Source organism: Dryas octopetala, chromosome 3 (genome assembly GCF_963921425.1).
Source record: "Dryas octopetala chromosome 3, drDryOcto1.1, whole genome shotgun sequence".
Lineage (NCBI taxonomy): Eukaryota > Viridiplantae > Streptophyta > Magnoliopsida > Rosales > Rosaceae > Dryas > Dryas octopetala.
Window position 1 is genome coordinate 28,015,512 of NC_141368.1, and position 18,013 is coordinate 28,033,524.

General features: G+C 35.6%; 1 protein-coding gene across 1 annotated transcript; it reads right to left on the reverse strand.

The window, feature by feature from the left end:
• Positions 1-6,300: 6,300 nt before the first annotated feature.
• Positions 6,301-7,071, reverse strand: LOC147292236 (Cysteine/Histidine-rich C1 domain family protein; the record flags this gene model as incomplete). Its single annotated transcript, XM_086236154.1, has 1 exon — positions 6,301-7,071. A coding segment is annotated over one exon (771 nt), but the record flags the coding sequence as incomplete, so codon positions are not given.
• Positions 7,072-18,013: the final 10,942 nt, after the last annotated feature.

An 18,013-nucleotide genomic window follows, 5' to 3' on the forward strand; every position in this document is an offset into this window, starting at 1 on the left:
ACTTGGTTTTACTCGGTGAGATGAATCTACCCAATCAAAGTGGAGAAACAAATTAAGTAAAAGTAGGTAATCAATACTAGGGTCTTGGATCTTAGTATGTCCATGTTCCTTGAAATATTACCGAGGTAGGAATGAAGAATCAAGTACAGTAGAAGTCTTTGTGAGAGATCATCAATGACATTTAATAAATATATAAAACTAAGGATGTACATTTTTTATAGAAACAATTGATTTATCTGAGTTATAGAGATCTGGAAAATATATTAGAGAGAGATAAAGATATAGAGAGAAAGAGAAAGTGAATAAATCTAGAAAGTCTAAATGAAGAGAGAGAGCATGAAGGGTAGATTTGGAAGCATAAATATAAAAAAATTATTAAAATAATTAAAAAATAATTAAGAAGGAGTGCAAATGACGAAAATGAGAGTGCGAAAATCGCCTCCCTTATTTTAATTCATTTTACATTTTTTCCGTCCTGGTGGTGTTGTATCCCTTTTTGATAGAATGTTTTCCAAATTAAATTGTCTTTCATATGCAAGTATCTTTTACATGCTTACATTGTATTGTGTATCATTTAGATCATTGTTCTAATCTATATACATATTTATTGATAAGCTATTGAAAATTGATTTGATTCTTAAGCTACAGACCTAAAAGAAGATTAATTACTCAGAGAATGCATATTGCTCTAGCAAAGGTCATGAAGTTTGGAATATTGCTTGCTTTCTTCTACGTCAAATGGCATAATGTATCTGTAAAATGTGACTGTCAAAAAATGAACATGCATATTGGATGTGTTTGGACTTCACCTTTGAAGCTTGGAGTTTTCGAGTGAATTGAAATAGGTTTCTAAAATAACTAAACTCATCTCACGTTGTGTGGATGATGCGCAAAGTGTATTTTCCACTATTCTTATAGTAAATCATAATTTTGTAATTAGTTAAGCAACAAATTTGAGTTTAGCGAATCAAGGGTAAATGTTTCTGGCTTTATTTAGGAAAAATTATAGGGTATAATCGAAATATCGCCACGTGGTATAACCAATCCAACGTGTAAGAGTATTACTGGACGATGTGTTTATACTAGTAGGGTATAATATTAATAACATCTACTCATATTATAACAAATAGACTAGTTATACCACGTGTCAATATAGCGGTTATACAGAATAATTTCTCTTTATTTAGAGTGAGTTTGTCTTTTTTTTTTTTGTTGAAATTTGTCCTAGGAATTTTTGTATTTTTCCAAATACGTACTATTAATTTCATTTGAGTTATCTTGTTCATTTAGAGGTTTAGGTTTGGTCCCCCTCTCTAGTGTACTTTCTTTGAGTGAATAAATTTCCTTACCACCACCACCACTGCCACGCACCATTATTCAGACTACTACTGCAGATGATCAAATCATCAGAGTCATCAGTTCATCACAGCAAAACAGGCCTACAAAAGGTTGTCTTCTCAGAGATAGAGGACTTTGTCTGGGGCCGAAATGATATTCAAATTGACACCACGTACTCACAAATTTGGCCAAAATGTAAGTATTCCTGTCTTGTTCACTTCTCTAATGTAAGTATGACCAGCTGACACCAAAGGAAGCCTATCGGAACGTTCTCAGAAATTCCATAGGATCAGATCTGGCTTACGGAAGCAGGAAAAGCGCATGAAGCAATACCAGAGAGAACTCAAAATAAAACAGACGAAGAGTTCACAAGCAGGCCATGTTTGGTAGACAGTATAAGACATGATAGAATAATATAATACTTAAGCATGTTATTGGTGCCATTAATTTAAAATTTAGTCACCTATTTTTCCAGTCAGCAACTCTAATAAAGTAGACACATGTCTAATTAATGACCTTGAAACCACTGTTCTATTTTATACTGGGCTTAACTTGGATTAAGCTACCCAACTGCACACTCCTGCAGATACCTTATATTGTCCTCGGTCATAAATTTTAATTGGCTTATTTATCGATTTGCCACCCGAAATTGTATTTCATTCCCATATTACCACCTGGAAGTATTTTTGTCCTACTTTACCACCTGTAACTTACACTCGTATCCCATTTTACCTTGTTCCGTCACTTCTGTCAATAAATCCGTCAAAAATGCTGACATGACAGGGGCTATTTGGGTTTTTTGCACCCATTGCCATTCTGGATCATTTCTCTTCCACATGGGGCACTGGGTATCACATGTGGCATGACACATGTGGCTTTGTATTCCAGAGGAAGAATCCTGCAAAGGTGCAATGACTCTGCTTGGAGAGGACGAGACAGAGGTTTCGCCCCAGGGCAGTCTTCAAGTCAACCTGTAGGGCAGTCTTCATCCCAGCCAATTGGTTAGAAAAGATACAAGTCTCCATCCAAGAAAAAGACACCAACAAGGAAGAAGAAGGCATTGAGGCATCCTTGTGATTTCACAAAGAAGAAGCTGCATTTCCCATGGGTCTGATGATTGTGTGCTTGCATAGTAGGTTGCTGAAGTAGAAATAGGTCTTATGTTGAAACTGGTCAAGTTTTTTGTGAAGACAATGGGGTTAATTTGATTCATAATTTTGTGCAAGGGTTTGAGAATGTGCTTAACAGTTTTATCCCCTATTTTTGCATTTCCAGCATAATTACATGGAAATGAGCTGTAGATGTACTTGACAGGTTGTGGAACACAGTTTGGTTTACCAAGTTCAAAAGACAGGTTTATTTATAACATGCAATTTAGCTTGGCAACTTAATTGATTTACTTGTGATGAATTTTTTTTTTTCTGGAAATTTAGCTTTCCAGCTTGTATAAATGGTGAAAATGGCAGGTTCACATGTAAATGTACTTAAATAAGCAAATTGGAAAGGCCTTCATTCATTACAAAAAACAATTACAAAACAAATGCTAATGGCTGGAGCACTTGCAGAATGTTCAAGATTAATGCCAACACTTGTTGTTGTGCTTTAATCATGTCTCCAATACTTTAATATATTATGAAAGCTAGTTTAGATGTAATTATTATGTCTTTGACTTGTTGTTAAGGCTGTAGTCGGTGAGCTTCTTTACTTTGCTTGCTGTGTTTGTAAAAGAATCCTATGTATAAGAAAATATAAAAAAAGTGGCATCAATTAATTGACCACCACAACCAAACTCTCTCACGCATCTATTTCCTCTTTTTCTTTCTTCTCTCTTATACCTTTGACACATAACAGAGGAGCAAATCTACTTCCTTTGATCATTATTGGTGCAATTTTTCATTTCACGCAACTCAAACCTCTGGTTTTCTTCATTTGTATTAAGAAACAAGCTTTTTATCTACTTCACAAAAAGGAGAGATTATTAAAGGCAGATTTTTGGTTTATTTTTGGTTTTTATTTTTCTTTTCTGATGTATAGCCATGCTTCATGAACTTTTATTTTTCATTAATGACTGGATGTTTTATGTTCAGTAGTTCCTCTATTTATGCAAAATTCGTATTCACCTTATTCTTGGTTATATTTTCTTCCTCTTTGCAGAGAGATGTTCTTCCTCTTAAATAATGGAGGTGGGGGGTTTATGGAGACTGGTCTGCAAGTTTATGGGTGTTAATGGCGGATGGCAGGGGAGGCAGGGGGATTTCCATTTTTTGGGTTTTGCAATACGTGTTTTTTTCTTTCTTCACACTGGTGGGCCCCGTAAATACACATGTGTCATGCCACATGTGATACCCAGTGCCCCATGTGGAAGAGAAATGATCCAGAATGGCAATGGGTGCAAAAAACTCAAATAGCCCCTGCCACGTCAGCATTTTTGACGGATTTATTGACAGAAGTGACGGAACAAGGTAAAATGGGACACGAGTGTAAGTTACAGGTGGTAAAGTGGGACAAAAATACTTACAGGTGGTAATATGGGAATGAAATACAATTTCGGGTGGCAAATCGATAAATAAGCCATTTTAATTATATATTATTCCAGGACACTAGGCCTGTTAATTATGTACAGATTCCAATGGGCCACCACTACTCTTCAATTTGACTTTACATAATATATATATATCATGTTCCTTCTATTGACATATATCTCAACTTATTTATGTTGAGGTATACCCTATTAGGGCCCACACGAGTCATTTTGTGTTGATCCAAACTGTTTATTTTTTACATCTTCATTGATAGATCATTCTTACAAAAAATTAGTCAAATCGAAAATCATTTGCTATATATCTTTGATCAAATAAATGGACGAACCAAATATTTTCAATGAAACCGTCCTTTTGTTTTATCAAAGTTAGATAGGCAAATGATTTCCGATTTGGCTAATTTTTTGCAAAGATGATCTATCAATGGAGATGTAAAAAATAAACGGTTTGGATCGACACAAAACGACTCGTGTGGGCCCCAATAAGGTCATACTTCAACATAAATAAGTTGAAGTATACCTCAATAGAATGAGGCTGATATATATATATATATATATATATATATAATGTGTCTCGTCCTACTTCAAAAAAAGAAAAAAATTGTGTCTCATCCAGATCGAAGTATTGTATATGTAATTAATTTGTCTCATTAGTTCTACTTTTTCTAGTCGAGTATGTTTCATTCTTCTTAAGATATAACTTTGACTTTAGTACATAATATTCAATTTTAATGGATTGGTATAAATTGCTTTGAGTTTGCTGAATCAAATTATGTCTAGTTGTATGCTCACAAATTATATTATCGATCGAGGTTGGTGTTGCTTTTGGATCGATCAAAGGAGATCAAACTCTGCCTAATATATTGTCCTTTAATTCATGGGTCTGTAGACCCTAATTAATTTGGAGTGCTGCTATTTGTACACTCTTTTTTTCTCTTTGCACACCCTTTCTTAAAAAAAAAAAAAAAAAAACTTAAAGGAAAAGACCTTATACCCCATCTATTTTTCTTTTTGCACACCCTTCCTAAACAGAAAAAAAAAAACACACACACCCAAAAATCACACACCCCAAAAAAAACACACACACCCAAAAATCACACACCCCATCCCCATCTCTCCCCCCCCCCCTACACACCCCCTCCCCACCTCTCCTCTCTCCGGCACACACCCATCCCCGAGCAGCCTACCACCATCGGCGACCACCCCACCCTCTCTTCTTTTTCTTCCCCCTACCCCGACCACCTCCCTTCCTCCAGCAAGCTCACCGTCGCGCGCCGGAGAAGAGAACTTAAAAAAAAAAAAATTGGAGCGGGTTCGGTGGACCAGTGCCGAACCTGATGGTTTCGTTCGGTAGGTACCCACCGAACAATCCTATTCTATTCGGTGGGTACCTGTCGAACGAAACCACCGGGTTCGGCACTGGTCCGCCGAACCCGCTGCAATTTTTTATTTTTTTAAAATTTGTTTGGTTGTCTGCTTGGGTGAGAGGAGAGAGGGAAGGAGAGATAGAGAGAGAGAGAGAGAGAGAGAGAGAGAGAGAGAGAGAGAGAGAGAGAGAGAGAGAAGAAAGGGAGGAGCCGAGGAGGGGCTGCCGGGCTGGTTATGGTGGCTGTTTTGGGTGGTGCTGCGAGGAAAGTGGTGGCGTGCGGTGGTGGTGCTGCGAGGAATGTGGTGCTGCTGGTGCGAGGAAGGTGGTGATCGGGCGGAGGGAAAAAAAACAGAGCAAGAGGGGGTGTGTACGGGGGGAGATGGGGATGGGGGTGTGTGGGTGAGGGAAGGGCCAAATGGTCTTTTCTCTTAAATTTTTTTTTTTTTTTTTAGAAAGAGTGTGCAAATAGCAGCCCTCTTAATTTGTTACCCTGATGAAGGTATCATATATTATTATACTAGTCTCTGACACATACTTGTGCTTGTTAAGAAGCCTTTTTATTGTGTACGAAAAAAGAAACAGAGAAGAATATATATAATTAGAATTTGACAAGCAAAGGTAAAGAACATCACTAATATCAGTAATATGTGACAATTCATGGTTTTTAATCTTGCATTTGCTACTATTCAAAACGTCAACTCCTAAACCTGAAAAAGTGGTTGTTTGGATATAAACATAATTGCTACTAACCAAAACGCCCAACTCCGGTCCCAAGTATTTATCTTACCTTTTATATGAATGAGAGACTTATACCTAATTCATTTTTTCTTTAATTAAATTTTGATGAATTTTATGGAAGTTAATAAGAATTCATAGAATCTATAAAATCTGTAAATTTATTTAAAATCCAATAAAATCTCAGTTGGGGACACCCTTGAGTCATAAAAATTTACAATGATCTCTCCAAGACATTATTAATTAAGCAAAATATATATATATAAAAGACCAGCATGTTTATATATAAAACACAAATATATAACTACATATATAATTCTCAAAAGAAGCTGAGATCATCTCCCACTCCTCCAGTTGCACTGAAATAGTCAGTGGATCCTCCCAATGGATCACTAGCACTGCTTCCAAAATCAGTAATACCACCACCAAAACCATTGCCACCACCCAGTAGTTGCTGAATGATTGTCTGGCCTAAACCCTGCAGATTAGATGAACCACCAAAAAGATTTTGAAGTGCATGGTTCACAAAAGAATTTCCCTGCCCACTTCTCCCTATAGAGGGCCTAACAGATCCATAAACACCACCAGGGATGCCAACATTATTATTAATACTTGGTACAAACAGAGGAGTAGCTCTTGTTTGAAATTGAGTTGGAGCTCTTGGTTTTGCTGTGGCACAGCCCAAATGAGCAGTAAAATCACAGGGACTGCACCAGTAGAGCCACTCTTTGTACCCCGCTCTGTTGCATATATGACATATGAAGGTCTTGCTAGAAGGAAGTGAGAAAGTGAGATTGAGTTGGTGATGATGGTGGGATTGGTGAGTGAGAAGCAATGGCATTGAAGCACAGTTTGTGTGGAGATCAATGTCACAAGCTCCACAGTGGTAGACAAAGGCATTGCCATGCTTCATACATGCATTACAACTGAAGATCCCACCTGGGTATATGGCGGTTGGGAGCAGAGACAGGACATGGTTTTGATCACATGGATGAGTGATTTTTTGAGGCATTTGTGAGCATGAGATGTGAAGGAAGTAGCTGCATGGTGTGCAAGTGTATATCAATCCAGAGGCATTGAGTTTGCAGCATGCACATTGTTAATAACAGCTGGTTTATGAGTTAGTTGTATTAGTTTTAGATTGCCAGGTGTTATGTTTTGATTGGTGTAGGCTGTTAGAGTTAGTTTGTTTGCTTGTGATATATAACCATTCCCTGTACTGCATTTCTTGTACGGTTACTGTTGAAATACTCTTCAGCTTTATACACAAAGATAATACAATACATTCATAGATCTTTTCTCTCAATATCTCAATCTCTTTCAAGCTTTTATGGTATCAGAGCCATGGCGTTCATGGCGGACCTGGCTTTATGTTTCATCATGCTTGTTATCAGCTAAGTTTGTTGTTTCTCTGTGTCGCATACTGTTTTCTTCCCCATTTGTTCAAGATCAATTGCTTCAATTCTTCATTAATACTTCCATTGCTTCAATTCGTCAAATTTTCACTCTGTTCACATTCGATTTTCATTGTTTAATTCTTCAAATTTGTCCTTCCAATTTCTGTCTTTAACTCTCTGTTCTTCGTATTTCTGGGTTTTCCTCTTGATTCTTTCGAATTTCTGTGATTCACGCTTGGTTCGTTGCAAACCCTAGTTCAATCTTGTCCTTCTTTCTTGTCCTTCTTTCTTGTTCTTCTCATGGCTGCGTCTACTATTCCTACTGTTTTCCTTCCTTCTATTTTTCTGGATGAGTTCAATTATCCTACATGGTTATTTCGCATGGAGTCGTTTCTGCGTGGTCAGAATCTTTATGGCTTCATTGATGGCTCTTACCCTTGTCCTTCCAAATATGTGTTTTCTGCTACGGAGGGTCTCACTTCTGAGGTTTCCCCTGCTTATACTCAGTGGATTGTGCAAGATCAGAATCTTGTGCATATGCTTGGTCAGACTCTTTCTCTTGTTGCTCTTTCTTGTGCTGTTGGCAGTAAAACTGCAAGAGAAATGTGGGTTAATCTTCAGCAGAAATTTGCTGCTCCCTGTCGCCAAAACATTCTTCAGCTTAAATCTAATCTACAGGAGTTAAAGAAAGGGTCAGATTCGATTGAGGTGTATCTTGATAAAATCAAAGCTGCTCGCGATGCTCTTGCTACTGTTGGAGTGTCTCTTGATGATGAGGATGTGGTTGTTACTGTTCTTCGTGGGTTACCTTCTGACTATGCTGCTATCAAAACTGTCATTCGCGCTCAATTTGTTAGCTGTTCAATGAGTGAGTTGAAAACTCTCCTTAAAGCTGCTGAGGTTGATGTTGAAAATGAAACCAAGAATGCTTCTTTGCTTCCTCTTACTGCTATGGTAGCACATACCTCTCAATCTGCTCCAGTGTCATCCTGTGGTCCTTCCTCATTCAATGTCTCTTCTAGCCCACAACATGTTCCTATTGTTCCACCAGGCTTCAGCCCTCCTTCCACGTTCGTGCCTTCTGGTTATTCTACTGACGGCATGACCGGATATTTTGCACGGGGGAGAGGCCATTTTTCCAATGAGGGTCGTTTCTATGGCGGTCGTGCTCAGTACACTGGTGGCTTCAATAATCATGGTGGATTTCATAACACTGGTGGTTTCTCTAATCATTTTCGTCATTCTAATGGTTCTTCTGGAGGACAATTTTCTGGTGGTCATGGTGGTCAACATAGTGGATCACATGGTCTTACTTGCCAACTTTGTGGCAAACATGGTCATGGGGCACAGACCTGCAGAACATTAACTAATTTTCACCATGGACTTGCTGCTTCCTCTTCTATAAAGTGTCAATATTGTGGCAAGCCCAATCATACAGCTAATAAGTGCTATTTTCTTATTGGCTTTCCTAGTCAACAGCAGCACAATACTCCTGCTCCTTCTGCAATGTATGCCTCAACTCCTTCTCCCACTCCATATTGGCTTGCAGACACAGGGGCAACCAATCACATGACTAATGAAGTTCAGCACCTTACTGATGTCACTGCTTATCCTGCTTCTGACTCAGTCACTGTTGGAAATGGTGCAGGTTTGCCAATTTCTAGCACTGGTCATGGTAAATTGGTTACTTCTACTGGTACTCTAACTTTGAAAGATGTTCTGCACATTCCAACTCTTGCTGCTCATTTACTTTCTGTTTATCAGTTATGTAAAGATAATAACTGCCTAATGTGGTTTGATGAATTTATGTGTTGCATTCAGGACAAGGTGCAGGGCAAAATCCTTTACAAAGGGCTGAGTAGGGATGGACTTTATCCTCTCCCTTTTCATCTTCCATCTGCTTCTTCCTCTTCACCTTCATTTTCTGCCTTTCTTGGACAACGCATCAAACATTCCTTGTGGCATCAAAGGCTTGGCCATCCTACTAATGAGATTGCTACTGTCATGCTGAATAAATGTAGTTTGTCTAGTTCTTCTGATACTGTCTCTTCCATGTGTGAACCTTGTTTAGCTGGCAAGTTTAGTAAACTGCCATTTCCAGTGTCAAAAACCAAAAGCACAACTCCTTTTGAACTCGTACATTCAGATGTCTGGGGACCTGCCCCTTTCTCATCTTTAGATGGTTTTAGATATTTTGTACTATTCGTTGATGATTGTACTAAATACACATGGCTTTTTCCATTGCGTAATAAAAGTGGAGTCTTCTCTTTCTTCCAGTCCTTCTGTGCCTATATTTCTAATCATTTTTCTACTTCCATTAAAAATCTAAGAACTGATGGTGGGGGTGAGTACATGAGTTTTCAATTTCAGGAATTCTTATCCTTAAAAGGCATTGTTCATCAGGTGTCTTGTCCTTATACACCTGAACAGAATGGTGTCTCGGAAAGGAAAAATAGACATGTGAGAGAAACGGCTGTTACTCTTATGCAAACAGCCTCCTTGCCAAATCAGTATTGGTATCATGCTTGTGCTATGGCCGTGTATCTCATTAATAGGATGCCAACATCTATTTTACATATGTCTTCTCCTTTTGAGAAGCTATTTCATCAAATTCCATCCCTAGAGCATTTGAGAGTGTTTGGTTGTGCTTGTTACCCTCTAATGAAACCTTACAATTCCAACAAACTTCAACCAAAAACCATAAGATGTGTCTTTCTTGGTTTTGCCTTAGGATACAAGGGTTTTATTTGTTACAATACTATTGCCCAAAAGTTTATTGTGTCAAGACATGTTCTTTTTGATGAACATTTGTTTCCCTATGCTACCACATCATCTGTGTGTCCTTCTTCTCCTATTCTGAAAGCTAATCAGCCACCTAATGTCTCATTTCCTATTTCTGTTCAGTCTATACCTACCTTTGCTCAGGTTTCTGATAAGGATTTGCTTGCACCTGTTCTTGATAATTCATCATCTCTTGGCATTTCTTCAACTGCTAGTGAACAAGTTGGTGCCTTAGTTTCGTCATCTACAACTCAAGGTCACTCTGCCGATCTTCATATCACAGGTGAGTCATCTGCTCTGCAGCACAATGATCATGCATCACTTGTGTCTAATACTCAAACAGTTATTCAGTTTGAGGGTAGTAATGGTGATGATTCAGTCCATACTATGCCTGGTAGTGGAGTCACAGTTGGTTTAAGTCATACACATCCCTCTACCCCTCACTCAGATGCCACTATTCTCCATCCTGTGCATGGTCCTACTCCTGCCATTGTCAATGATCATAGTATGATTACAAGGGGGAAGCGAGGTATTTTTAAGAAGAGAGGGTTTTTATCCATCATATCTCCAGACTCCTCTGATCCTTCTCTCATTGAGCCTTTCAACTATAAGACTGCCATGAAAATTCCATAATGGAAATTAGCTATGCAAGATGAATTTAATGCCTTAATGCATCAAAAGACCTGGACTCTTGTTCCCCTACCTTCTAACAAAAATCTAGTTAGCTGCAAGTGGATTTTCAAGCTTAAGAAAAATTCTGATGGGTCCATTGCTAGACACAAGGCTAGGCTAGTTGCTAGAGGTTTTAGTCAAGAGCATGGTGTTGATTATGATGAAACTTTCAGTCCCGTGGTTAGACATACCACTGTTAGGACTATTCTCGGCTTGGCAGCTCACTTTGGTTGGAAATTGCATCAATTAGATGTTAAAAATGCATTTTTACATGGTCTGTTAAAAGAGGAAGTTTACATGTCTCAACCAGGTGGCTTTGAGGATTCTACTTACCCTACTCATGTTTGTAAGTTGAACAAATCATTGTATGGACTCAAGCAGGCTCCTAGAGCTTGGAATGATAGATTCACAGCTCATTTACCTTCTCTGGGGTTTCGGTCGTCATATGCAGACCCTTCTTTATTTGTTAAGATTACAGGATCATCTAGAGTTTACCTACTTCTTTATGTTGATGATATCATCATCACTGGGAATTCTGAGAGTGATATTCAATTGGTTAAAGATGAGCTACAAAGGGAATTTGATATGAAGGATCTTGGAGATTTACATTATTTTTTGGGGTTACAAATTCATTATATGTCAGATGGATTGTTTGTGTCTCAACAGAAATATGCCAAGGAAATTATACATAAAGCAGGCATGGACAATTGCCATACACATGTTACACCCTGTCAATCTGGTGTAAAATTGTTAAAGGATGAAGGTATTTGTCTCTCTGATGCTGACATAGCTCTATACAGGAGCTTGGTAGGGTGCTTGCAGTATTTGACATTCACTAGGCTTGATATTGCCTATAGTGTCAATACTGTCTGTCAGTTTATGCAGAATCCTACAGATCAACATCTTCTAGCAGTAAAAAGAATTTTGCGATACATACAGGGTACTTTGACTCATGGGATTACATACAAGAGAGGGAACTCAGGGTCTGCTACCTTGCAGAATGCCACTTTGCAGGCCTATTATGATACAGGTCCTTCCAAACATGTTTTAAGTTCATCTCCAGGCTTATCTGATACTTTGCAAGCCTACTGTGATGCAGATTGGGCAGGTGATCCCAATGACAGAAGATCAACTACAGGATTTGTCATTTTACTTAATGATTCTCCTATTTCCTGGTGTAGTAAGAAACAAAATGCAGTATCTCGTTCCTCCACTGAAGCAGAATATAGGAGCATGGCAGACACTACTTCAGAAATATTATGGCTCAAGAACCTTCTTACAGATTTACATCTTCCTCTATCATCTACACCAGTCTTACATTGTGACAATATCTCTGCCTTGGCACTTGCATCCAATCCTATTCACAATTCCAAGCTTAAGCATATTGAAGTCGACATTCACTTCACCAGGGAAAAAGTGAAAGCTGGTTCACTTGTTTTACAGTTTATTTCCTCTGTTGAGCAGCTGGCAGATGTGTTCACTAAGGGATTGTGCTCCCCGCAACATTCCTATCTGTGTTCCAGCTTGATGCTTGGACCTCAACCATCAAGCTGAGGGAGGGTGTTAATAACAGCTGGTTTATGAGTTAGTTGTATTAGTTTTAGATTGCCAGGTGTTATGTTTTGATTGGTGTAGGCTGTTAGAGTTAGTTTGTTTGCTTGTGATATATAACCATTCCCTGTACTGCATTTCTTGTACGGTTACTGTTGAAATACTCTTCAGCTTTATACACAAAGATAATACAATACATTCATAGATCTTTTCTCTCAATATCTCAATCTCTTTCAAGCTTTTACACATGAGGTTATTAGGATGTTTGACGTTTGGTGGGATGGGTGATTGCAAAGTTTTAAGGGATGTGGGTGGCTGAAATGCTGAATGATATCAGGATTATTCAGCTTCTCCATCTCTCTTTTTCTCTCACCAATTTATCTTTCTCATCTCGATCTCTCTATTGGTATGTGCTTTTATAGTCATATTAATTGTGATATCCGGTATATCATATTCAACTCTATAGCTATAGCCTACTCAACCTATTATAATATGACTATTACCGAGTCAATATAACTTATATATAAATCAAAAATGCTCTACGAACGGTATGAACGAGTTGGAGTGCCTGTTGACGGTGACTTTGAGTACTATTCCGAGCTAATTAGTTAATAAGATAATACAATATTAACCACCATTTTGGGCCCACTACAAAATATAATCTCATAATTCAAACCGTTCATATTTTAGGTCTTCATTCAAAGATTAACTTTGCAAAAAATCAACCAAATCAGAAATTATTTAGTCATTCGATTATCATTACAATCATTTCATGTTTATTGAAAACTTGTGTTCATCCATTTACATGAGCCCAATTAGCTTACTAATAGTTGGATAAACGATTTCCGATTTTGTTACTTTTTTTATTTTAAGGATAATCTTTGAATGAGAGCCTAAAAAATAAACGGTTCAGATCATGAAATTACATTGTGTAGTGGGCTTAAAATAATAGTTAGAGTTATATTATCTTACTAACTGGTTAGCTCTAAAGCACTCTTATATATATATATATATATAGGTAACGAAGACTCTTATGTTCATTTATACTTCATTTTAAGTATTTAGAGGTATAGTTTGTGAGACCAACTCATCATTATAGTTTGATGATCGAAGTTGTCTAGCTATTTTCTAAGTTTCTATACGAGTATCACTTTTGTAAAAAATTATTCAAATAAGAAACTATTAATACATCTAACTATAATCAAATAAATAGACAAACATAGTAATTGATAAACACTTGAAATTAATGATGACCATTTAATCAAATGATTAAATATATGATTTTTATTTTGTTTAATTTTTTACAAGGATGATCTTTGAATTGAGATTTAGATTGAAAACAGACAGTTTCCAGCATCGAACTACAATGCGGATCTCGGAATGAGTCTCACAAGTCATAGCCTATTATGCCTAAAATGAGATATACTTTAAATTAAGGACTATGCATAGATAATATTATCTTTCAAGAGCTATATAACCTTATCAAGAAGTATACCCCATTATTTTTAATGTTAGGATGCAGCGATAAAAAAAATAATAATAATAAAAAGACTTTTTTACATTTTATCTATCTAAACTTTGGGTCCGATCTCACTTCACCACCTAAAAAATAAATTGTGCCAATTTATCACATGAACTAAAAATTTGTTGCAATGTGCTACCTCTGGCTTTTTCCGTCTAAACTTCGGTTAAAAATAAGGGTGTTTTGGTCTTTTCAAGTTTTTATTGTTAGAAGAAAACAATGTATTTTTACATTTTGCCCGCTTTCTAATAATAGAAAAGTGACTTTAAAATACCAAAACACTCTTATTTTTAATAATAGTTTAGACGGAATGAGCCCAAGGTGGTACATTACAACAAATTTTTAATTTATGTGGTAAATTGACACAATTGTTTTTTAATAAATTATTCTCAAGTCCTGTTTTTGAAAGATCTTTAACTACAAACCCAGCCAATTAAAAAAGTAAGTTTCAGCCCAATTTGTCCGTGTAACCACGCACAAATACGAAAAAATACACTACCAAGCGCTCTGCAAGGTACCGAGGGCCTAAATGCTCGGTGGATGCAGATGCATTTTTTTAGGCTGCAAATGTCTTTTTTAGGTTGCAGAAGCATCTTTTTAGATTGTAAATATGTACATTTTTTAGGTTGTAGATGCAGGTTTTAGGTTGCATATGTAGCTTTCAGATGTAGGTTAGGTTGCGCAGATGCAGATGCATCTGTCGAGCGCTTGAGAATTCCCACCAAGCGCTCAATGGTGTTTTACCAAGCACTCGGTGGGAATTGTCAAACACTCGGTGGACAGTTTGAGTTTCTACTTAATTTTTTGTCGGTTGGGGTTTAGATTAAATTTCTTTCTCATTTTGGGTTTCTAATTAAAGCACCTTGGTTTTTTTTTTTTTTTAAGTGAGATCGAGCTCAAAGTTCAAATGAATAAAGTGTAATAAACCAAAAAAATAAAAAAGTATAATATTTATGTTGTGAGATTGTGAATTTAGACTACACATTCAAATATTAAGAGCTATAAAACCTAATCAATAGTTCAAATTTAGTTTGGAATTATAATAATATTTTTACGCTATCTCACCGCTTTCTACTTGTTTGGCGGTGCTTTTAGAAGGCTTAAAAGCGCTTTCAAATAGTCAAAAGCCCTTTTTCTTATGTTTGACAAAAAAAAAATAAGAAGTGCTTTTAGGTTCTAAAAGTACTTAGAAGCGCTTTCAGGTGAAGCACCTACTAAATGCTTTCTTAGGAAGCGCTTCCAAGTATATTAACACGAAGTATTTGAAATTTTTTTCAAAAAAATCTATAAATTTTTAGCAAAAGTGCTTCTAATGAAAACGCTATTGAGCAAAAGCGCTTTCTACAAAATCACTCCCAAACAATTATACATGACCCAAATTTACAATCTAACAAGAAGGCATTGCCAAATATATATATATATATATATATATATATACAAAAATGATCTAAAGCTAACTAGTTAGTAAGATAATACAATACTAACTATCATTTTGGGCCCACTACACAATGTAATCTTATAATCCAAACCGTTCATATTTTAGGTCTCTATTCAAAGATTAACCTTGCAAAAAATCAACCAAATCAGAAATCATTTAGCCATTCGATTATTATTACAATCATTTCATGTTTTATTGAAAAACTTGTGTTCGTCCATTTACATGAGCACAATTAGCTTACTAATAGTTGGCTAAATGATTTCCGATTTTGTTACTTTTTTTTAAGGATGATCTTTAAATGAGAGCCTACAAAATAAACGGTTCAGATCATGAAATTATATTGTCTAGTGAGCTCAAAATGATAGTTAGCGTTATATTATCTTACTAACTGGTTAGCTCTAGAGCACTCCTCTATATATATATATATATATATATATATATATAAACAATACGCCTATAGAACGATTAATTGCACTATGGATAATTTACACGATATGAATCCACTAGTCTCATTGATTGATCAACGCCCAACGCAACTTTTGTGTAATTTAATTTTTTAGGCACAAATTGATCAACACCTATTTATCATTTAGATTTTAGGCTTTAATTATCGAGCATTGAGTTACTGCCTAAAATTCAAAGTCTAAATGATGATTCTATACCTAAAGTAAGTAAGTTGAAGTAACCGTGGAGTTTTTCTCTTATAAACATAAGTCATATAAGCATACATAAGCATGTAAGGTTTGAGCTATTGGAATATAAAATTTTAAACTAAATAAAATAGTTGTTTTGCAATCTAATGACTCCAACTTTACATCTTTACTATTATAATGGCATGCCAAGAGTTTGGTGTTAAAAGTTTCATCAAAAATAGTATTGCTTAAAATATTCTTTATTCAACAAAATAGTTATTTTAAAATGAGCTAATAAATGAGAGTATAGTTATAAAATACAACAATTTAATAAAATTTAAAAAATAAAAAACATACCTTACTACCTTAAAACGTGGAGAGAGTTATGTGAATAATAATAAGAACAAAATAAAAATAAAAAATAAAGTAAAAATATCAATTGAAACGTGCGGAGTGCTAAGAGGCTAATACTTATGTATGTTTATATAATTTTTAGTTATGAAAAGAAATTTATAAGGATGAAATTAAAATATTAAAAAAAAAAAAAAGAAAAAAAAAAAAGGTGGTTGACCAAAGTAATATTATACTCCTCGCAGATCCATAGGCGAAATTATCGGTAGAAAATTTGTATTCTCATGGAATATTTACAGGTACATTAGCAAGTGCACTGGAATTAACATAAAATTAGTTCCAGGCTCAGGCTCCAGCACTATATAAAAAATTGGCATGTTGATGCTGATCTATCAGTGTGCTTACGCAGTCTCATCACATAGCGTCAAACAAATCATTGTGAAATGTTTGATCTCGGCGCATATCTGGATAGAAGGGATCAACGCACGTCATTAATTCCAATGGTACCAATTAATCAAAGGGAGACTTAGAGTACATTACATTTTATAAGTCTTTCTTAGATTAAGACCGGTAGTGATTTATAATTTGTAATTAAATTCTTTTATTTTTCTTCTTTGACGACTTTATATTAAGTTTTAATTCTAAAATTTTGGATGGAGAACCCATTCTATACCCTAGGAGGGGAAATACCCTTCAAATAAAGGGAAAAATACTTTATTATAAAAGGTCTGTTGATTTTAGGTACCAAATTATAATGTTTTTTCATTTTAACTACCAAAACATTTATGTCATTTTACTTTAGGTACTAAATTTCAGTTTTGGTACCAATTTTAAAAAATATGGTTATATCAAACTGTGACTGTCTAACAGTCATAACTTTTTTATTGATTTGTTGTTTTTTCAATATTTGCAAGGCTTAAACTTTAATGTTTAGTCTTTGAGTTATATGACTTCATCCCCCAAGCCTAAATCAAAAGTATTAAACTCTTAAAAATTTTAAATTTTTATAAATTTTAAACAGTCACAGTTTAATCACAATTGTGACTGTTTGACAGTCACAAATATATAACAAACTGATTTGTGACCTAATCCAAAATGTCTTACTCTAGGTTAGTACCTAAACTAAAAAAAATTAGTGACTTGCTGCTTTATTGAAAAACTATTAATATTTGGTATTTAATCCTAATTTTCTATATTATAAATTATTATGAATTAAAATAATTTTCTTATAAATTTTAAAATACATCTGGTCTTCATCTAAAAACTGTTTTTTTTAAAAATCTAAATCTAATTATCTCTTAATAAAATTCCAAAATACAGTTGACAATTTGACATCAACCTTTTTCTTTGCCTTTGTTTGCAAATTGCAATAGAGAAAATATTATAATGAACACCTACAAGGCTACAACAACAAGCAGTTCAAAAACAGACTAATTAATTTGTGTACAGTGTATCTAATTAAAATAAATAATTGCACCTTGACCTTGACTTGAATTAGTCTTTACTCTTTAGTAGGAGCCTGCTAAGATGAACGCTTAAAGAATATATATTCTAAAGTAAACAAAAGCATCTCCATAATAATTGAACCCATCCCCAACAGACTCCAGCAGCCGAACATGCAATGTTTGTATGCTTCCTTCAGCTTCAGCTCTTTTTCTTGTTTTGGTTTTTCGGTACAGCAGTTGACA